General features: G+C 32.8%; 3 protein-coding genes across 5 annotated transcripts in view; 2 read left to right on the top strand and 1 right to left on the bottom strand.

Annotated features, from left to right (window-relative positions):
• LOC143082749 (leucine--tRNA ligase, cytoplasmic-like) overlaps positions 1-14,495 on the bottom strand; it is a 33,909-nt gene extending 19,414 nt beyond the window's left edge. The window contains exons 1-10 of one of the 2 annotated variants that reach the window (XM_076258590.1): positions 14,368-14,495; positions 12,052-12,195; positions 10,048-10,135; positions 8,973-9,053; positions 8,287-8,415; positions 5,839-6,000; positions 4,804-4,916; positions 4,406-4,469; positions 3,952-4,019; positions 152-377 (exon numbers count right to left, since the gene is read on the bottom strand). In XM_076258590.1, the coding sequence (XP_076114705.1) occupies positions 152-377; positions 3,952-4,019; positions 4,406-4,469; positions 4,804-4,916; positions 5,839-6,000; positions 8,287-8,415; positions 8,973-9,053; positions 10,048-10,135; positions 12,052-12,194 (1,074 nt within the window). In that variant the 5' untranslated portion in view covers position 12,195; positions 14,368-14,495. Of the gene's footprint in view, positions 1-151; positions 378-3,951; positions 4,020-4,405; positions 4,470-4,803; positions 4,917-5,838; positions 6,001-8,286; positions 8,416-8,972; positions 9,054-10,047; positions 10,136-12,051; positions 12,196-14,361 lie in introns of both variants that reach the window. The other variant, XM_076258591.1, reaches the window with a different exon arrangement.
• Positions 14,496-14,699: 204 nt separating this feature from the next.
• On the top strand, positions 14,700-21,588 carry LOC143082744 (nudC domain-containing protein 2-like). 2 transcript variants are annotated; one of them, XM_076258582.1, is made up of 5 exons: positions 14,700-14,922; positions 18,013-18,061; positions 18,637-18,788; positions 20,640-20,678; positions 21,278-21,588. In XM_076258582.1, exons 1-4 carry the CDS (start codon positions 14,737-14,739, stop codon positions 20,664-20,666), a joined length of 414 nt encoding a protein of 137 aa, XP_076114697.1. In that variant the 5' UTR covers positions 14,700-14,736; the 3' UTR covers positions 20,667-20,678; positions 21,278-21,588. The 2 variants fall into 2 exon arrangements, with proteins under 2 accessions (XP_076114697.1, XP_076114696.1); XM_076258581.1 differs by lacking the exon at positions 20,640-20,678 and having other exon boundaries at positions 21,278-21,361.
• On the top strand, positions 21,435-22,788 carry LOC143082743 (transcriptional adapter 2-alpha-like). Its single transcript, XM_076258580.1, has one exon. It carries the CDS (start codon positions 21,435-21,437, stop codon positions 22,707-22,709), a length of 1,275 nt encoding a protein of 424 aa, XP_076114695.1. The 3' UTR covers positions 22,710-22,788.
• Positions 22,789-23,058: the final 270 nt, after the last annotated feature.

Here is a 23,058-nt window from a genome sequence, read left to right as displayed (position 1 = left end):
CTCAGGAAACATAAAGATATATAAACTCAATTGTAGTAACTGACAAAAACTTGATAAATTCAAATAATACTTCACTCAATTTTGTCCTTTGTATAGATACATATATACCATTAAATAATAACCTTTTCATTACTTTGTTCAATTTTATTACCTGTCCCACCAACTCTACTAGAACATTAATCTTTCCATCTTCCTTTGTAAAACCCTGATAGGCCATATTTCTGGCTGACCTTCTGGTACAAACAAACACATCACCATTCTTCAGTTCATGGGCTATATACTTCATGTCAGGTCTGACCCAGATGTTTGTCTGTCCAAACATGGTTTCTGGTCTGAGAGTAGCTGCTACTAGAAATATTTTCTTTCCTTTCAGCTTACTGAAAGAAAAATTGTTAAAACATGAAAGTTGATTATATTTGCTACCAAAATTTAGTTAATTGATTTTTGTATGTGTATCAATCTTTCATTGCATTTATTTTGTATATCTTCAACAGTACTCAACCAACTATTTCAACTGGAAGGTTGATTTAAATTTTTATTGTATAGGCACAGGCAACTCATTGATTGTAACTTGATGTAGAGAACAACCATGAATAATTTATTCAAACTATACAAAGCTCTATATTTTTGCCAGCATCATTGTCCACCTTTATGAACAGGAAAACAGCTAAACAAGTGTTGCCAGTTTTAGCATTAATTAGGTACTTGATTTTCACATTTGAATCACATCACATTTCATTATGTCAGGGTTTTTATTGCTGACTATACAGTATGGATTTTGACCTCTGTTGGAGGTTGTACCATAGCCTATATATGCCAGGGTAGTTGCATTATATCTCTGGTGGATAGTTGCCTTATTGGAAATATCTGGTGGATAGTTTTCTTATTGGCAATCATACCACATGTCATTCTTCTAATATTATGTTGCAGACATAAAATTGAGGAATATAGACCATTGAGACAGCTGAAGCAATTCAAGCTGTTTACATTGATGTAAGATGAAAGGGATCAACTGCCCTGCATGTTAAGTCTTATTTTAGTTGATTACACACCACAACAAGTATGGACACAACATTCAAGCTGTATTCAGCACTAAATTTGGATTGTGATTAAATAGTTGACACAGCATAGGTTTCTGACACAGAATGAATGTGGTCTAATGAACTTAAAATCCTTTTTTTTCCTTTGAGCAATTCACTATGCTGTTGAATATTAATCCTCTCAAAAAAATGTTTGAAGAAATTTTCTTTTTATTTATGAAATCTGAAATGAGAAAAATTTAAACCCCCCCATTTTTTTTTCACATCCCCCTTTCCCTTTTTCCAAAACTGATTTCAATTCAAATTTCTAATGGAGTTTGCAACAATAACTACTCATTTAAATACATCATAAAATATTAAAATGTAACAAAAGGTGCTTGTTATCACTGAATGGTAAAGATTGTTTTAATTTATCAGTTGGTAGTAAAAGTGAATATACATTGTATATTGTATAAAACAATGATTTAAGTTGATTCAACTACTATTCTGGACAAAGAAAGATAACTCCAATCAATTGAAAATTTCTTGCTATTGCACAATATTGTGCAATTAGATATTTCTTGCTATTGAGCAATACTGTGCAATTGAAAATATTTGCTATTGCACAATACTGTGCAATTGAAGATTTTGGCTGTTGCGCAATACTGTGCAATTGAAAATTTCTTGCTATTGCACAATACTGTGCAATTGAAGATTTCTTGCTATTGCTGAATACTGTGCAATTGAAAATTTCTTGCTATTGCACAATACTTAATATAATAATTTTGGATCCTGATTTGAACCAACTTGAAAACTGGGCTGTTAATCAAAAATCTAAGTACATGTTTAGATTCAGCATATCAAAAAAGCTCAAAAATTCAATTTTTGTTAAAATTAAACTTAGTTTAATTTTGGACCCTTTGGACTTTAATGTAGACCAATTTGAAAACGGGACTAAAAATTAAGAATCTACATACACAGTAAGATTTGGCATATCAAAGAACCCCAATTATTCAATTTTTGATGAAATCAAACAAAGTTTAATTTGGACCCGATTTGGACCAACTTGAAAACTGGGCCAATAATAAAAAATCTAAGTACATTTTTAAATTCAGCATATCAAAGAACCCCAAGGATTCAATTTTTGTCAAAACCAAACTTAGTTTAATTTTGGACCCTTTGGACCTTAATGTAGACCAATTTGAAAACGGGACCAAAAATTAAGAATCTACATACACAGTTAAATTCGGCATATCAAAAAACCCAATTATTCAATTTTTGATGAAATCAAACTAAGTTCAATTTTGGACCCTTTGGGCCCCTTATTCCTAAACTGTTGGGACCAAAACTCCCAAAATCAAACCCAACCTTCCTTTAGTGGTCATAAACCTTGTGTTTAAATTTTATAGATTTCTATTTACTTTAACTAAAGTTATGGTGCGAAAACCAAGAATAATGCTTACTTGGGCCCCTTTTTGGCCCCTAATTCCTAAAATGTTGGGATAAAAACTCCCAAAATCAATCCCAACCTTCCTTTTGTGGTCATAAACCTTGTGTTAAAATTTCATAGATTTCTATTCATTTTTACTAAAGTTAGAGTGCGAAAACTAAAAGTATTCGGACAACGACGACACAGACGATGACGCAGACGACGACGCCAACGTGATAGCAATATACGACGAAAAAACAGCATGAAAGTGAATTCAAATAATTGCTTACTAGTTCAAACAAGAGTGCACACGCTGAAATGTCTCGCCTTCTATACTAATCATTGATATTATGTTGATAGTCCTAAGTATAAAGCTAAGCTTTAATACAACTGTCACATAAACTTAACATTAATCAAGATAACTAAACAAAGACCAATGAATCTTGAAAATGAGGTCACGGTCAGATGAACCATGCCAGGCAGACATGTCCAGCTAACAATGCTTCTATACAACATATATAGTTGACCTATTACTTACAGTTTAAGAAAAATAGACCAAAACACAAAAACTTAACACTGTGCAATGAACCGTGAAAATGAGGTCACGGTCAAATAAAACCTGCGCGACTGACATAAAGATCATAAAATATTTCCATACACCAAATATAGATGACCTATGGCATATAGTTTTAGATAAAAAGACCAAAACTCAAAAACTTAACTTTGACCACTGAACCATGAAAATGAGGTCAAGGTCACATGACATCTGCCCGCTAGATAGGTACACCTTACAATCATTCCATACAACAAATATAGTAGACCTATTGCATATAGTATGAGAAAAAAGACCAAAACACAAAAATTTAACTATAACAACTGAACCATGAAAATGAGGTCAAGGTCAGATGACACCTGCCAGTTGGACATGTACACCTTGCAGTCCTTCCATACACCGAATATACTAGCCCTATTGCTTGTAGTATCTGAGATATGGACTTGACCACCAAAACTTAACCTTGTTCACTGATCCATGAAATGAGGTCGAGGTCAAGTGAAAACTGTCTGACAGACATGAGGACCTTTCAAGGTACACACATATCAAATATAGTTATCCTATTACTTATAATAAGAGAGAATTCAACATTACAAAAAATCTGAATTTTTTTTTCAAGTGATCACTGAACCATGAAAATGAGGTCAAGGACATTGGACATGTGACTGACGGAAACTTCGTAACATGAGGCATCTATATACAAAGTATGAAGCATCCAGGTCTTCCACCTTCTAAAATATAAAGCTTTTAAGAAGTTAGCTAACACCGCCGCCGTAGCCGCCGTAGCCGCCGCCGCCGCCGCCGGATCACTATCCCTATGTCGAGCTTTCTGCAACAAAAGTTGCAGGCTCGACAAAAATATCATGCACATTTTCATATTTTATTTTACTCTTTTAAAAGAAATGTATGTAAAAAAATTTTGTTTCTGAGTATGGGAAGGACATGCTTACCTGAATTTAGATGGGTATGGTTCTAATACTTTAAGTTTTATCAGTGTATATTCTTGTGGACCAACACCCTGGAAAAATAAAGATAAATTAAATTACATAAAATAGTTATTTTCTTTATCTTTAATGCTTGAATGATGTAGATTGTCCCTTCGGCTTCCAATTTGACCACTTTTAGCTAGTACCACCTTCAGAGACTCATTACACTTCAAACTTTACAAATTGAACAAAGATGACATATTCTCAGCTTCAAATGACATATTCTCAGCTTCAAATGACATATTCTCAGCTTCAATAGACAAATAAATTGATAATTGTGTTTTGCCTATTACTTTTCAAGTCAAACTTATCTATATCATAACACTTAAAACCGTTTTTAACTTTTCGATAATAATCCATAAAATTAAAAACCTGACAACTTATAAAGAATCAACTGTATCTCTTTGTTACAACTTACCTCCCCTGTGCTTCTGTCATGGTCCATACAAGGTTGTCCATCCTTAGGTGAAAATATGGTGTGCCTAGAAATATAGAGAGAATTTCAAATGGCTATTTCAAATTACACCTGTATCAACCAAAGACACCAATATAATTACAAGAGCTCTGTAATACTATGTTATGTTTCTGATTTAATATTTAAAAAAACATTCAAAATGATGAGGGTTATAAAGGGTTATTTTTGTGCAACATGTTTTGCCATTTTTATTTCAAGTGCAGCCGTGAAAAAGGTTTGTTATTCAGTGTTTTTTAAAATCGGTAATAAGATCAACGTGCTGATACCCCCCTTTACGCCCCTCAATGATGTATTGTTCTCTTTCTTCATGTCCAATATAAAGGAACTTGTTTTTCTGTTACCTTTTTCCAAACTTGATTTTGTTTCTTTCCTTCAGTCTTATAAACTGCCAGCGGACAAAAGAATCATAGAATGGATTGACATCAGTGGTAATAAATGTTCTTCTCCAATCTGCCTGTAAAAACAACAATGGACTTTTATACAGAGAGTATTTTTTTTATTCATTGCCACTCTATGGCTATTCCAATTCCAAACTTATTCGCCAAACCTTTCTTTTGGTTTCATTAAATACTGAAATTTGTCAACTTGTGTTTTAGCATGTATGAAAAACAATTGATATTTGGTCATTTGGAAAAAAAAACTTCTCAATGTAATGTCATTTGTGATGCCTTTTCACATCAAAAAACAGTATAGCAGGTTATTTTCGAGGGGTGCAAATTTTCACATAGAGAACAAAATAGCCAAAATAAATGATGCCAATTTAAAAGAGCACATGCAAAGCTATTGATTAAAGTTTTTAATCCCCAAAATATTTTGTATACCTTATTCAATGGAAAAAAAGAAAATTTAACACCCGCAAAAACAACCCGCTATACAGAACTTGTATATCCTCACTGCAATTGCCCTTATCCATCTTTGATAAGAAGGTCAATTAATTTCTGTTTGAAAAAAGTGAAACTCCAGTCACTGATTATACCCCCCAGCAACTGGATAATTTTAATAGCATAAAAATATGAAAGTGTTGAGTGATGTATCTGAAAACACATCACACTGTATAGCTGACTTATATAAACCCTGAAACCAAATTTTAGAAATCCTTATGTAGTTCCCAGAAAATTGTGACGAAAAATTTTCATTGGACGGATGGAATGATGGACGGACAGACAGACAGACAGAGGTAAAAACAGAATACCCCACCTTTTTAAAGTGTTTTCATACGGTAAATTGCGGTATAATAACAATGAATAGTTCATCAAGTCTTAACAATGTGAAGGTATATCTTGTATCTAATTGTAAACAACCCCTTTAGTAGTGTATCCTAAAATCTTTAACACATGAGATTATGCTTGGAATAAGTTTGGAAGATTAGTACATACCTTCAGTCCCATTTTAATCAGATCACTTTTAGCTTTAGGTGGAAAATATTCCAGCCAATGCTGAACATCACAGAATGGTTTGATTTCTTCATCTTTAAATCCCATGGCGGCCATGATCTGCCATTGGTATTTTAACCCTCCAGTTTTGGCCTTCACCTTGCTCTAAAAAATGCAAAATTTTACAGTAATATCGAAATAATAATTGAATGAAAGTTAGATCTATATATTGCCAGTTTTAAACCGATAAATTTTCACAGAAATTTAAAGATTTACTTTGGCCGCATTTCTTTCTAACACAAACGATGCCCAGTGTTTTCTATTCGGCATTTAAGCCGGGTGTGCCGACCACCTTCTTTTGAAAGCCGACCACCTTTCGATTTTAGGAGGTGGTCGGCTTTTTTTTCAAAATCCGGATTTTTTTCAGTTCCGTACCGTTAAAATTTGAATACTAATCCAGCCTTGTTTTCATTGACAAAGATGGCGTCCAATCGTCAAATTTCAATGTTTTCATTAATCAATCACCACCCAGATGCATCAAAAAGAATCAAACTAGACTTCCCATCAAAAAAACACTTCAATATACTAAACAGTCTCAGATCAGGATACTCCAAACTAAAGGGGTATCAACATTTTATTAACAGACATGTAGAAGACAACAAATGTACTTGCGGAGAAATAGAATCTGTAGAACATTTTTTATTATCTTGTGACAATTACAGTTTGGATAGAGAAAAACTCCGCCAGTCAATATATTTCAAAACAGGAACACTTAATCTAGATCTAGAAGAATTACTTAACACAGAAGCCAGTGCAGACATACAATATGCAGTGTCCGAGTTTATAGACGATACTAGAAGATTTGATCATTTGTTTTTATAAATCAGTATCAACAGCGCCTACCTAAATTAAAGTGAAAGTACAAAGAGAAAATACAAACGTGATTAATGTATCCAAACGCGCAAGTGACCAAAGTACATATGAGAAAATCAGTGTCAAGATGACGCATACTAAAGACTAAAGACTAATCAATCGGGGGGAAAGAAAGGAAGATGACGATGATGATAAAGAAAATACCAGACCAAATAAGTTAAATAAAATTGATAGTAATGTTGAAGTTGTGGAAATTGAACAAAAATCAACCAAACAACGGAAAAGACACGCAAGTGAAGACAAATATGAGCAAGACTTCAAATGACTTATAGTCACAGAGGAAGGATACTACTGTTCTGTGTGCCAAAAATACGGCACAAAAGCAAGAAACAGAACAGAAACCTGGATCGAAAGGCCTTAAATCCATGCTGATGCATAAAATTGTAAATGAAAGAAGAGATAAAAGAGATAAATTTTGGAAAAAATAAAATCAAAGAATATTTGACAACTAATATGACTACTTCTATTTATGTTTGTTCAACTCCATTATTTGATAAAATGTGAATATTATACTAATCTTTATTTCTGTGACCCCCACGTGCACCCACAGTAAATTAAAAAAGGTTGGACATTTAAAAAAAAAACCCACCCGGTTGCAAGTTATTTTTTTAAAACACCCACCTTACCTTAGTGAAAAAAGGAAAACACTGGATGCAAACAGCTAAGCGCGCACATGTTTTGATCATTTCTTTCAAGCATACGTTTGCAAAGTTTGCATAAACTTTGACAAACTATGCAAACGCTAAAAATGCGTCTGCCCTTTTTTAGTACAGATGCTACATTTGTTTCTAACTTCAACCTAATTAAACAAAGTATTTTTTTTTTATATGTTTGTAAAAAGTCTGTTTACCAACAACATGTCCATGCATTAATGAAAGTTCAAACAGGGTCAGCAAAGACTTATTACACGATGTGTTTGTTTCTACTTTTGTAGTGTTTAGAAAACAACAACAAACGCGACACAACGTTTACAAAATTTTGGTTAGAAAGAAATGCCTCTTATAAGATCAGTATCAAATGCTTAATTTCAGATTTCTGATTAAGGATGCTCACTTCTCACATATTCAAGTGTTCCCTTATAATTTATTACTCTCTAGACTTTTTCCCATTAATGCTTAAAATGTTTTGCCCAGCAACCTTTACATATACACTTCAGACAAATTATTTCCAGTTTTTTATATTTCTACTATACTTTTCATAGTTTAATTTTGATATCTGTCTATACATTTACTGTGGTTAGCAGTTTCTGACATAAATATTGATATGCTGTAGCTAACTTTACTTCCATTTGGAAATATTTCATGCATATTAAGGTCAGGAGCAAGTTAACAAAATGTACAAAATATAAGTTTCCAAGGTAGAGATAGACTAAGAGTTCAACCATGCTGATGGACAGAAATTTGAACTGACACAGGAAAATAAGGTGAGTGACTAAGGTTTGCCACCTACTGCACACTAAAAGAATTATTGCAAGGGTTTTCCAATTTTTTTTATACTGAATCAGCCGACATCACTCACCTTTTTACCCTTTGACTTGTCTTTTATTATAACATCCGAGACCTCCTCTTTTTCTTCTTCCTCTTCTGGTGGAAACTGAGGTGGATATCCAAAATCAGCAATCTCTCTTGTCAGCTTATCAGCACAAGCCTGTAAAGATTTGTTAATATCCATTATTGAAACAATTTTTTAAACTTTTGATGTCCCTTTTTAATATCAGCATTTATGGTCATGTAGTAGCATGCTTGCCACTGTGTTTCTTGTTTTAGAACAACTTGAGATGTAGGGTTTCTGCCTCGTAGATGATTATCTAAGAACTCTATTAATTCATATTATATTATAAATCAAAATGAGCAATTACCAACGAAAACAGGCATCATGAATTTATTCAGATCATCAGTTCATTGTCTTAATTTAATATTTTCAACAGATTTTTAGTAAAACTATTTTTCTAATTAGTTCTCTACAGTTTTCACATTTCTGTCAATGTCATGAACATGCGAGGTAAAATTTTAAACAAAATCTTTTTTTTTTAGTGACAAAATTTTTCAAAATATTTTTTTATTTTGAAAATTGTTCTGTAAATAATGAAATGACAAGTGATGTCATAATCACTGGTTTAAATATTTTCTACCTTTACAGATCAGTTATTAGATGTCTGAAAAGCATGTCCTGATTTGATTAACTGATTGCAGTAAACATCATACCTTGATGGGCATTCCAGTACAATGTAATCCAAATGGGAATAGACATTTCTTTCCTTGCATCCTCTGATATCCAACAGCAAACTGCAAAACATTCAAAATTATTAATTTTAGAAATAAACAAAATGGCTTATTTGTACAAATGTTATTTTTTCCTATAGCTATAAGAAACATTGTGTATTTTATTACTCAATGTACACCATGTACACAGTTACAGTCGATTGCATTAAGTGTGTAGGTAAAGGTAAAATCTTTGTTTAGCTTGCTTGCTAGCTGAACCCTAAAGTCATTATTAGGTTAGGTAAACTACTCTACGATAAGAGGAGACTATTCCAACAGATAACCAATCTATATGTCTGTAGGACTAGGCTACTTCGAAAGGAGGGTAGTATACCTAACTTATAATGAATTCAGGTTTCAGCTAGCAAGCAAGCTAACCAAAGATATTACCTTTACCTACACACTAAATGCAATCGGCTGTATTGGTTTTCAAACGCTATTGTTATACTAAAGAAAAATATCTACAACCAGTCTTATTGATCTTAAATTCAAAGTCTCTTCTCAAAGTCAAGTTTTTTTTTACAATAATTCACATTATTCAGGTTATTTAAATAGTTCAAAAAGGTGATATTCTCACATAGTCATGTATTGAACTCCTAAACTATATAAATCTATTTTATTATATAAATCAATTAAACTATATAAAATAAATCAATAACATTTTTCTTCAATTCCGGACAATTTAGAGATTGACATTTTATCTACTGTTGAAGACATTATATTTTGAACTGTAATTGTCTTACACTCTTGTGTGTACCTATTGAGGTAAACCTTGCATCTCTAATTAACATGGATTCATTCATAATGCCATCTTTACATCCAAAAAAAAAACATAAAAATAAAAATACTCAAATCTAGGTAATATAAAACTAAGAAGATGTGGTATGTTTGCCAATAAGACAACTCTCCACAGGTGACCATATCGAACAGAAATTGACAACTGTTGGTCACAGTACTTTCTTCAACCATAAGAAAAAAAAACTACTGCATAGTCAGCTTTTAAAGTTTATTACTTTACCTCACATTTCGATAAAGAAAAAGTGTGTCCTAAATGTAGTGTTCCATTCATATAAGGATAAGGAAATGTAACCATATACTTGGGCTGCCTGAAAAGATATCAATATATTGTTATCAATGTTAATATAAGAAGGAGCACTCTAAAACAACTTTTGTATTTTATAGTTATATAAAAATATCTATATTGCAACTGTGCTACATCAACAGTCAAAATCAATTGATCATATAAACTACATAGTATTTTTGTATAGTCACTGACCATATAAGCCTTGCAAGTAAAGTTGTTAGTCACTGGCCATATAAAGATTGTATGTGACCTCGTTAATATATTTCTGCAGTGTTTTGTTTATAACATTCATTCACTGTACATGGATGGAGCCTGTATTCAGTGGTGTGTCTATAACATTCATTGTACATGGATGGAGCCTGTATTCAGTGGTTGTCTATAACATTCATTCACTGTACATGGATGGAGCCTCTACTCAGTGGTTTGTCTATAACATTCATTGTACATGGATGGAGCCTGTATTCAGTGGTTTGTCTATAACATTCATTCACTGTAAAATGGATGGAGCCTGTATTCAGTGGTTTGTCTATAACATTCATTCACTGTAAAATGGATGGAGCCTGTATTCAGTGGTTTGTCTATAACATTCATTCACTGTACATGGATGGAGCCTGTACTCTGTGGTTTGTCTATAACATTCATTCACTGTAAAATGGATGGAGCCTGTATTCAGTGGTTTGTCTATAACATTCATTCACTGTACATGGATGGAGCCTGTACTCTGTGGTTTGTCTATAACATTCATTCACTGTACATGGATGGAGCCTGTATTCAGTGGTTTGTCTATAACATTCATTCACTGTACATGGATGGAGCCTGTATTCAGTGGTTGATGTTTGTTGCTGTGTTGAATTGATATAAGAAGATGAGGTTTGAGTGCCAATGAGACAACTTTCCATCCAAGTCAAAATTTGTAAAAGTAAATCATTATAAGTCAATATATGGTCTTCAACACGGAGCCTTGGCTCACACAAAACAGTAAACTGTAAAGGGGCCTAAAAATGACTAGTGTAAAACCATTCAAACATGTTCATTTTTCTTTCATTTTTGTTGAGCCTTTGACTTTTGTCAAAAAATTCATAGCAATCCTACATTCTGTCGTCGGCATCCACAAACATCCACTCTGAAATTTTAATAGCTTTCTTAAACTATTCTGGATTTGTACCAAACTTGGACAGAAGCTTGTTTATGATCATAAGATAGTTTCCAGAAGTAAATTTTGTAAACATAAATTTCCTGTTTTTCTGTATTTTACTTATAAATGAACTTCGTTTTTCTGCCAGGAAATTTACATTCACTCTGTGGTTAAATTTTTAAAAATTTTCATAACTTTCTTAAAGGATCAAAAGCTAGTATCTAGAAGGAAATTTTGTACCTGTTTTTCTGTATTTTACTTATAAATGGACTTAGTTTTTCTTCCAGTTAACATTGGTTAACATTACATAATGTCTGCAGTTAAAGTTTTCGAAACATTTAATAGATTCATAAACTACATGTATCCTCGATTTTTACTAAACTTGGACAGAATGTTCCTACAATCAAAAGATAGTATCAAGTGGAATTTTTTATCATTTTTTTCCTCATTTTTGTTGAGCTTACCATTAACAGCAAAGGTAGGTGAGACACTGGGTTCTATGGAACCCTTACAAACTTTTTAAATATAAATTTGTCCGTTATTTTCTCATTTGAATTGTTTTACATTTGTCATTTCAAGGCTTTTTAAAGCGGACTATGTGGTATGGGCTTTGCTCATTCTTGAACATGTTGAAGGCCATACGGTGACCTAAAATGGTTAATTTCTGTGTCATTTTGTTTGTTGCGAAGAGTTGTCTCCATCTCCTTATACATACACGTATTATTAATGTTCAAGATGATAAGCAAAACTGACAACAAAACATATCAGTCAACATGTATATCTACTGTATATATAATATTTACTTAGGATCTGAGGGTGCATCTTCCTCAAACACATGCTGTTGATTCCATTTCTCCTGAACTTGTTTTTCAATACTGAGTATTTCATCTAGCTTAGCTGTACTCTTTCTTTCAACCTGTTGTTGACCAGCACTAGCACTGTCCATGCTGAAATAATAAATATATTTTCTAAATTTATGTGACAACTATGTACTTCTTAACCTAACCTGGTTACCAATATCTAAGGGATATATTTAAAATTAACTTTTCCACTTTTATTTATGACCATGTGATGACATTATGTTCTTTTCAAATTCTAACTTGTTGAACTCTGCAACATATTCAACAATAGTCACTGGGTGCTGATATGACCAGGTGCCGATATAATCAGATGCGTATTTGACAAAATTTAATTGCCTGGCAGGTATTATTGACGATATATGTCATGATAAATGTCTGGGTCACATGTAAGGTACTAGCTAGTCAGAGACAACTCTGACATCCATTGTTTGTTTTACCAGACAATCTGGGGCTGTGGAACCTCAAAGCTTTTCCCATTTCAATAATTTAATTTTTGCTTGAATAAAACGCCTGAATTAATGGGTCACTGTGAAAACTGTTCTAATATGAGGAAAAAAAGGGTGACAGGTACATGTAGATGAAACTTACTGTAACATTTTCAGATGTTAGGTCCAGCGTGTTATCTGATTGTATCAGGTTTACATACATCTGTATTTTCACACATAGCCATTTAATACAGTAAGAGATCATTAGAGATTATATTAATTAAGAGTTATATTTAGATTTCTTTGTTTGACTAGTGAGCCCTAATAATTTGCATATGGTGCCCTAGTAAATTTATGTAAGGAGCACAGAGCATTAGGAGCCCGGATCACTGGAGCACCCGGACTTCCTGAGCACGAACTACACGGAGCCCGGTTGCCCTAGTAGTCTATATTTGTATACAGGCTTGTAGGGGTCATATAAAAGAGAGAAAGAGCGTGAGATAAGAGAGGAGAGAGAATTTATAATGAAGGACAGTAACATTAATGTAGTAGAGATGAGAACCGTATTGTTGAGCCTGAAGTTAGATGTACTAACTACTTTGTGTTATACTTGTAACTTTGTTATAGTCGTTTGATTTTAGTAATACAGTGTTGAACTTTTATTCGACTTCGTGTTTATGTTCACTTACAAGACTTCGTTCAGACTACATCAGGATTCATCTATTTATTAATGTGACCAGGATTCCCTTAATCACGCTACCAGTAGATTTCAATGGTAACCCTGTTGAAGAGTATAATTGGCATTAGCCGTTCCTTGTACGAGTGAAACTTAGACACCCAACAACACAACACAACCACAAGAATACATACTTTAGTTCAAGTACCAAACGTAAACTTTTTCGTCACACTTACATAAATAAAGAGATAAATGAAAAATTAATAAATTGAGGCCCGATTAGTGCGGATCAAATGCCATCAGTTGGATCCAGAAGTAATGCAGTAGAGCATCTGTTTGAGACCATCAAATGGCCCCAGCTAGTCTGGCAAGTAACAGCCATTGGACGTCATAGTACAATTGAACTAGGGTAACACGAATGACCGAATAACACTGTTATTATCCGAATAACACTTGTAATGACCGAATAACACTTGAAATTTTGATATTAGCACATTTTGGTGACTTTTAAAAATTGATTATTGAATAATAATATCTTATCGATGTATTTAATAACTTAAGTTAAAAAAGATTTACAGAAAGCAGATAAGTTCATAAAGATCATTTTAAATTTAGTGTGTACATCGAACTTGGCGGCCATTGTGATTTCCGTGGTCACCATATCAGATCTACCTACTAAATTTTTTAAGTTTTTTATGAACTTATCTGCTTACTGTAAATCATGTTTAAGTTACAAAATACATCGATAATTTACTACTAATTAATAATCAATGTTTAAAAGTCACCAAAATGTGCTAATATTAAAATTTCAAGTGTTATTCAGTCATTACAAGTGTTATTCGGATAATAACAGTGTTATTCGGTCATTCGAGGTACTGATAAAAAAAAAAATTTGAACTAGAGTACTGGCCAGGTGGTTTTTGAGTAACTCTGGAGTTGTTAAGTAGTGTACCTGTGAGCAGCTCGGATGAACAATATACATCACAGACAAAAGAGAATAGTATAGTATAATTTAAACCTCATAAATCAGAATTTGAGATATAAAGAAATTATGGTAAAAGAATAATCGGCTTGACATCCCCATCCGCTTACAAAATATTTTTATTTAGACCGGTTGCATATGAACATGGATAGTTTTCCCAATGAAGTTACCTTTACCTTAGGCAGCTGAATAAACCTGGTTTGTAACCAAGGATGGCAAATCTCTTAAATCAGTGCTAAATATATTATTTTGATGATGAAATCAAGAGACACATGTTCAGTCGTCCAAATTTAGTAGGAAAGACCACGATTAAAATTCCGGAAAATACTAAAACCGTGAAATCAACAATCATGTTTACATCTGTTTTGTTGATATTTATAATACTTTTTTGTGAGAACAATACTATTCTAATAAAAATAAAATATTTTTCATTCTTTTCATTAATTTATCGCACAATAGGCTTTTTCAAAGCTTCGGTATTATAAAGGACAACAAAAAATTAAAAATAAGTAAATGAACACTTTACTTGAGAGTTATGGCAAGAAATGGCAAATTTTGATGAGAAAAGTGAAATTATTCCTTGTAATACGCCTTGGGGAAAGTGGTTGCAAACTGTAGAAGACGTATTTGTAGAAGTATTAGTGCCAGAAGGCACTAAATGTAAAGAAATATCAATTAACATACAAACCAAAACAATTAAAGTGGTTGTCTCAGGGAAAGAATTGTTCAGTGTAATTATTTTTATCTTAGAACCAAGTGAATATTAATATTCTGATTGTATTTAGATTTTTCATTAGTCATTATTCAGTCTAACGTTTTACATATTGTCCCATATGACGAATTATTGTAAAAATTCTTGGCTAAAGACGTCACAATGAAACCCAGAACACATATATCATGTATATCATGTCTATGCAGCGCCACAACATGAAATTTGGTCAAATCGCTGGTAATCTGTGATTGTCGTACAACAGTAAAACGATATTTTAAGCATCGTGGCACTGTCGTGTGACAAAATTGGACATGCACCTTTTTTGTCTGTTTGTGTACACAGGCACTTATTTATATGGATAGTCGACCTTCCTATGGATAGAAACAAGTGCCTGTGTTTGTGTCACTGTCTTGTGGCTGTCGTAAGAGTATCTTACCACAGTGGTACGACTGTCGTGATACAGTTGCATGATTGTCTAATGAATACCAAATTTTGTATGATTCTCGCACAACATTGATTGTCTGTCCCACGACAGTGGAACAATTGTTACGTTCGTCATGCAACATATTTTCATTTTATTTAGTAGAATACAATTTGGTGGGAATGAATGTTTGAAAAACATACCGTCTACCATTAAAAGAGGAAGGCTTTTCCACCAGAACGATTACACTTGGCCCTGCTGAATACATGTAGAAGCCATACAGGACTCCAACAAGAGCAAAATATAGTCCTGTTAGCGTTGATTCGAGCCTGTGAACAGTATAGGAACCATAAAAATGCCTGACGTTGGTGGGTTAAGCCATGGACAGAACAGCACCTGATGTTTGGGCAGTATACATGTAGTACACTGATACAAGAGTTGGAGTGGGAATCTGACAGTGATTTTGTTGGATTCATGGAAATGGAGCCTGGCATGTTTCAAGAGCTTTTGCTGAGAGTTGCTGAGTTGGAGTCAAACTTGTGAGTGACCCATGACTGTTGCGCGACAGTCATCCATGTACGACAGTGGCGAGACAGTTACATGACAGCAACATGTGCATACCGTGACATGAAAACCTGAATAAAAGCCCCAAACAACTCTTGATTGTTGTACAACTGTCGCATGAACGACTTGCGACAGACCCAGGACATTACAATTACAACAATTTTTTTTTCTGTCATGGATCCATCGTTGAACCATCATGGACATGTCTTAGCAGATCGAAATATTTTTTTGACTTTTTACAAGACAGTGCCGTGAAAACTATTTTATAGATCTTCCACAACAAAAAATTGTACTATCTGTTGTGACCAGGCCCTCAGCTGTAAAATTTGGTGCATGAGGATAAAATGTACACTTTCTATAGCTAGTAGACAATAAAAAAATCAACTGATTTTGAAGAATATCGTTACTTTCTTTCCAAAAAGAATCAGATAACTATAATTCTTTGAGATTTGACGAATCACAATAAGAATATATGATGAATCACAGAAAATTTTTAACCAATTTGACACTAAATGGTAGCTGAAAATGACTGTTTGATACCTTCCAGTAAAAAGCATCAACAGTTAGAATATTAATGGTTGACATAAACTATGATGCCTGTTGTTATATATATATTGTAGATACAAAAACATTATCCTCAGTCCATGTACAGACCAGATACTCTTGATCCCTACTTTTCAAGATCCAGTTACCGTCATCTATTCAATGACAGAAGCCTTGCATAAAAAATACATACTGCTGATAATGATCAGAAAAAATTGTTTTACTTTCTTTGTAAAAACTCCATTCTGTTTGATCAGTAGATCTAATTACAATAGGAAAACACTTAGTTGTCTATTAATTGAATATGTTGTGGGAACATGACATCATCACTTTATGACATCCTCAATTTAGGAAAACTTGCCATTTTCAGGGATCACCATGACCTTTTTTTAGTGCAGAGGTATGCCTACCTTCAATTCCAATAAAAAGTAAATCTTTGCAAAAGTTTTACTGTCTGTTTCTAAGAAATTCCTTGTTTATATAGTATATTGTTAGTTTTCTTTGTGATTCTCTGACACAGTTGTACATGTAGACTTAAAATTGAGAAAGGAAATGGGGAATGTGTCAAAGCGACAACGACCTGACCATAGAGCAGACAACAGCCAAAGCCCACCAATGGGTCTTCAATGTAGCAAGAAACTCCCGCAACCGGAGGCGGTCTTCAGCTGGCCCCTTAAAAAATATATATACTAGTACAGTGACAATGGACGTCATACTCAACTCCGAATTATACAGAAGAAACTAAAATTAAAAATCATACAAGACTAACAAAGGCCAGAGGCTCCTGACTTGGGACAGGCGCAAAATTGTGGCAAGGTTAAACATGTTTAAATGAGATCTCAACCCTCCCCCGATACCTCTAGCCAATGTAGAAAAGTAAACGCATAACAATACGCACATTAAAATTCAGTTCAAGAAAAGACTTGTTAATTTCTGTGTCATTTGGTCTCTTGTGAAGAGCTGTCTCATTGGAAGTTAAACCCCATACATTTTTGTAGCTAGACAAAAGTATGAAAAAGAGCTATAGAATGATATCCAATGATACTACTATCTACCTTAATCAAAATGATATGTTATGGATATGATGGTAAAGCAACTATAGGTCACCCGTATGGCATTCAACAATGAGTGTAACTGATATTATATCATAGACATATAGTCAGCTATAAAAGTTCAAAACATGACAAAACTGAAACAATTCAAACAAGCAAACCAACAGCCTGATTTACATGTAAACCTGAATTTAAGCAAAACATGAAAAATTACAAGGATCTAAATTAAACCTCTACCTCCCAGGATCAAACATAAAATAACTAGTACCCAGACTCAGGACTACATTAAGTTATGTACATAAATCATTTAAAATGCAAGGCCAGCCATACAGGTTCCTCAAAGCCTCTGATTAATCGTACAAACTGATATATATACCAGTTGCACCAGCTTTTGCTAAGATATTCACTACTGTTGTCCCTTTTATCATTTTATTAAATCCACTTCTTAATGTTTGAATATTTTTTCTGAAATAATTTATTTACTACATGTTCCTTTAGTTGATGCAATGTATCTTTTCTATATTTGCAGGGAGATTTGTATAAAGCTGTGCATGCTGATGAAGCTGTGTGGACATTAGGTATATTTTTTTTAATAGTTTGAGTATTGGCAAGGGACTTTGTAAATCATTTTGTACATATCAGAAATGCATCTTTATATAAGGCATCAAGCACTTTTATTTTTAGTTTGTTCATCAATCAGGCCTTTATTTTTTCTTGTTTGAATTGTTTTACATAAATTTGTCATTTAGGGGTTTTAAAGTTAATTATGGGGTATGGGTTTTTCTCTTTGTTAAAGACTGTACTGTGACCTATAGCTTATATCTTCTATTTCATTTGGTCTCCTGTGGAAAGTTTTCTCATCGGCAGTTATACCACATCTTCATATTTTAATATATGATAAAAAATGTGCGATCAATAATATAAAACTGACTAACTCAAAAGAGAATAAAGAAAACATACGTGTCATATATTCTTATATCACATTTCATTTGATATTAATCTCATAATATTTATGTAATATTGAATTGTCATGATAAGTGAAACAGTATGTTACAGGGAATTTTCATCAGCATTTGTTTTGTTCTGGTTTGCAGGTTTCAATTGAAGGTTTGTTGATTTAATTCAAACTGACAATGTACATATATGTTTACAGAAGATAAGAAGTTGATAAGAATCTGTTTACCAAAGGTCCATAGTACTGCTGGCAACTGTTGGAAGTCATTGTTAAAATCACAATATGAAGCAGATCCCTCTACCTTTGATCAGATGGAACAGAAATTAACTTTGGAAAAATTTCAGAACGAGGTAAAGCAGATTCTTACAAATTGGATTCTCAAAATGTCGGCAAAAAATATCCTGTTAAGTATGCATGATATATTCAATTAGACTATAAACATGATAAATGTATACATTTTTAATTTTAGTTTCTTGTGTATAATTCGGAGTTTAGTATGACTTCCATTATCACTGAACTAGCATAAATATTTGTTTAGGGGCCAGCTGAAGGACGCCTCTGGGTGCGGGAGTTTATCGCTACATTGAAGACCAATAGGTGGCCTTTGACTGTTGTCTGCTCTATGGTCAGGTTGTTGTCGCTTTGACACATTCCCCGTTTCCATTCTCAATTTTTGTATTATAAATTTCAAATTTTTTTATCAGTAATTTGATTTACCTCTGAACTGATATTCATTAGCTACTCTGAACTTACTGTGTCTATTTCATTTAGAATATAAGTTTTGGTATATTTTAGGGTCTGAATCAGGGGTCTTTCATTTCATTATTCATTTATTTTTATACCATTTTCTTCTTTTATCTATTATGACATTATTCTTGATTCTTTATATTTTAAAACCCTAGTATTCTCAATTCTTTATATTCAAACCCCAATATTCTTTATTTTTATTTTTTTTGCCTATTTTTCTCTTTTCTTCTATTTGCCCAGTATTCTGCACATTTTGCCAATTATTCCCTGTTTTGTAAACCCCATTCAGACCCTAATATTTGATTTTTGGTGTTTTAACGCCACTTTTAAGCTCTAGACTTAGGCTATTTCATGGCACCCAGTTTTTATTTTCGGTGGAAGAAGCCAGAGTGCCAGAAGAAAACCACAGACCTTTGAAAGGAAAACTGACAATCCTAGTCAATTAAGATTGAAATCGAGTGCACCCACACGAGCGGGATTCGAACTCACAACCTCAGTGTTGACTGACTAGTGATTACACTCGGCCATTGAGGCCCCCAACCCTTATATAGCTATGTATATGTTACTCAATCCTCATCTTCAATACAATTGTATATACTGTTAATTCAGAAATTAATGTTGCATACATATATTATTGCCAAAATTTGACTGCTGGCAAACATGTTAAATGTAAATGTGATTGCTAAAAATTTATAAGGGAGATGTAGATCACTACTGGAATTACGAATGCAAGTTTTCTGTAATGTAAATCTGATACTGCAGCATTTTTCACAATTAATAAAATCATCACAATAATTATGAATTTACATTAGGACTATATTAAAAAATAATTGGATCTAAATTTAGAAATTTTAAACAAAATAATGAATTACAGTAATTATTTAATGATTGCTAATATTTTAATGCCAAAAAATAAATTCAGTGTTAAAAACCATGAAAACAGGATGGAATTGAAAATAAGGAATTATTGACTTTTAAAATAGAATTAAGTACAAATTGTAGAAGACTTGTCCTTAAATTGATAAAACTGATTACTTTCGCTAAATACCAAGTAGAGTTTTATTTATTCTCTTCATGCCAACATATTCTAAATTATATAATCAAAAAAGGAACTAGTAAAGTTAAGTTACTAATAATGTTGTCTGCTCTCCAATGAAATGTGTTTTTAAAATGAACATAATGTAATTCAATAATAATGGAATATAAACATGAAATATGTGTAACTGGACAATAAGAAAAGAACAATCAATCAATACGGATACAAAATATTGTAAACATTTTGGTTTCTTGATATAGAATTTTAAAGTAACATGATGTACACAGTATAAAACATATAAAAAAATATGTTTGGATTTTGAGAACTGAATGGCAGTCTTTACTTCATTGACCTTATTTTTAGCTAATAAATATATATTTTTAATTACTTTAAAAACAAGTTTATATCTCCATTTCAGGGAGAATTTGGAGATTTTCTTCATTAAAGCAAAAACAGGGTAAGGTTTTGTCTACTTTGTCAGTATTTAGTTAAATTTGATAAAAACATAATTATAATCATATGAAAGTTTCTAATAAACATGATAAAACCAAAATTTTAAGCATTTTTTTATTCTGTCAATATTTGATATTTTAAAGTGAAAAATTCAATTCTCTTTTTATCAAAACAAAAGAATCTGAATGTTAATTTTGCATTAAATCGTTATAGAAAATAACTGTGTACCCCTTTTATAATACTATTATAGCTCTACTATTGATACCTACATTGGAAACAACGTATAGGAGCTAGCTCGAGCTATTATCCTTAAATCATGATTTTGACTAAAAAATCAGAAAACAGCTGAAAAGTTTTTACCATGTACTTTTAGTAAGAAAAGCATGCTTTTTAGAAATTTTTGCACTGTGGTCTTAAATTTTACATCTGAGAGTTTAATAAGGTATCTAGTTCAATTTAAGATTGTTGAGAAAAATTCCTGAGAGTTATTATTTCCAATTTCCAAAAACTATAATGAAAAGAAGACAACACTGTAAGTTGACCTTATTAGAAAATTAAGTAAATTGAACACTTATAGCACAATATTGTTTTATTATTTTACAGAATCCTGGTTTTGACTTCAGTGGTGCTTCAATAACAGGCAACTATCATGATGGAGGACCAAAATTATCTCATAGTAATTCTTAGACATTTTTCACAATGAATTTAAGAAAACTTTAAAAAATTTGATATTATACTGAACTATTGAACAAACATTGAAATGGAGGAGGAACACTATTGTATGAATTGTAAATGTGAACTAAGAAAGCCATACATTGTATGTAAAGCTGAAGTATGTCACTCCATGACTATCTGTGTTCATTGCTTCTCTAAAGGAGTTATATTTGGTGTTCATCAAAACGATCATCCCTACACTGTTTGTAGAACAGATTTTCCGCTGTTTGAACAGACATGGACGGCAGAGGAAGAAACAACGTTACTTGACATCATGTCAGACTGTGGCTATGGCAACTGGTCAGATGTAGCTCACAGGCTACGGACAAAAAGTCAGTCAGAATGTCAAAATCATTACAATAAATATTTCATTGATAAACCTCATGAGGACTTACCTCACTTTAAAGAGGCAGAGAGGACTGTTTATCCTCAGCCAATCGTATATAAATTGTGTGACGACCCTCCACGCTACCCAGAAAACAACGACCTCAGTGGGTATATGGCTGGAAGAGGTGATTTCACAATAGAATATGACAACTTCATGGAACTGGAAATCAAACATTTAGATTTTGATGAGGAGGATGAAGATAGTAAAATGCAGTTGGGAGTTCTGGATGTGTATTACGATTGCATGAAAGAGAGATGGAAAAGGAAAAAAATTGTCAGAGATTATGGTCTGATCAACATACCAAAAGTACAAGTGGCCAGCCGTAGATACAATTACACCATCAAGGACCTTATTGACAAGTTGAGAGTATTCATAACATTGGTGTCACCTGATGAATATTGTAAATATATTGAGGCCATACATTATGAGAGAGAATTAAAACATGATATCAAGAAACTTCAGAGCAGAAGAGAAAATGGCATGACCTCTATGCAGCAGAGTAAAATGTATCACATCCTTAACTCAAGGAGAAATGTAGTGAAATCTAAAAGACATCTTATGGTAGACCTATTATCACATTTAAAAGATGAAACTTCTTGTCAAACATGGCTTCAAAGGCAAGCTGTGCTAGACAATATGTCAAAAGGAGGCTTAGTTGTGTTACCAAATGCTCCTCGGAAAACAGCACCTCCATTAGACATTTCTAGTTTACCAGGTTATGAAAAACTAGGAGAAACAGAACAAGAGATCTGCGCTAATATTAGATTGGTTCCAGAGGCTTATATAGAATTTCGTGATTCCCTGATTAATGAGTGCAAGAAAAATGGATGTTTAAAACTTGGACAGGCTAGAAGTTTGATCAAAATTGATGTTAACAAAACAAGAAAATTATATGATTTTTTGTTGACTAATGGGATGATTAATAAAGAGTAGCTCCTATAATTATTTCAGATATTTTTTGCAGCATTGCATGAAAGTGAATGTACATGAATTAAAAGAACAGAACTTTTTATTCATGATATTTTCCATCAAAATCTAATTTTTAAGAATTTATAAAAGCAGATGAAATTTATTAATGTTTGTCCAAAACATAGAGGCTGAACAGTGTTTTAGATAGAAACTGATGACAGAGTTGCACATTTATATAAAAAGTGCACTTGAGCACAGCTATCATTTTTACAACAGATTTTCCTTTAAAATTGAAACCTATAAAAAGCCTTTTTTAGCTCACCTGGTCCGAAGGGCCAAGTGAGCTTTTCTCATCACTTTGCGTCCGGTGTCC

This window comes from Mytilus galloprovincialis, chromosome 7 (genome assembly GCF_965363235.1).
Source record: "Mytilus galloprovincialis chromosome 7, xbMytGall1.hap1.1, whole genome shotgun sequence".
NCBI lineage: Eukaryota > Metazoa > Mollusca > Bivalvia > Mytilida > Mytilidae > Mytilus > Mytilus galloprovincialis.
Note: the sequence above shows the minus strand (reverse complement) of the source record. Positions and strands in the feature narration are given on the sequence as shown.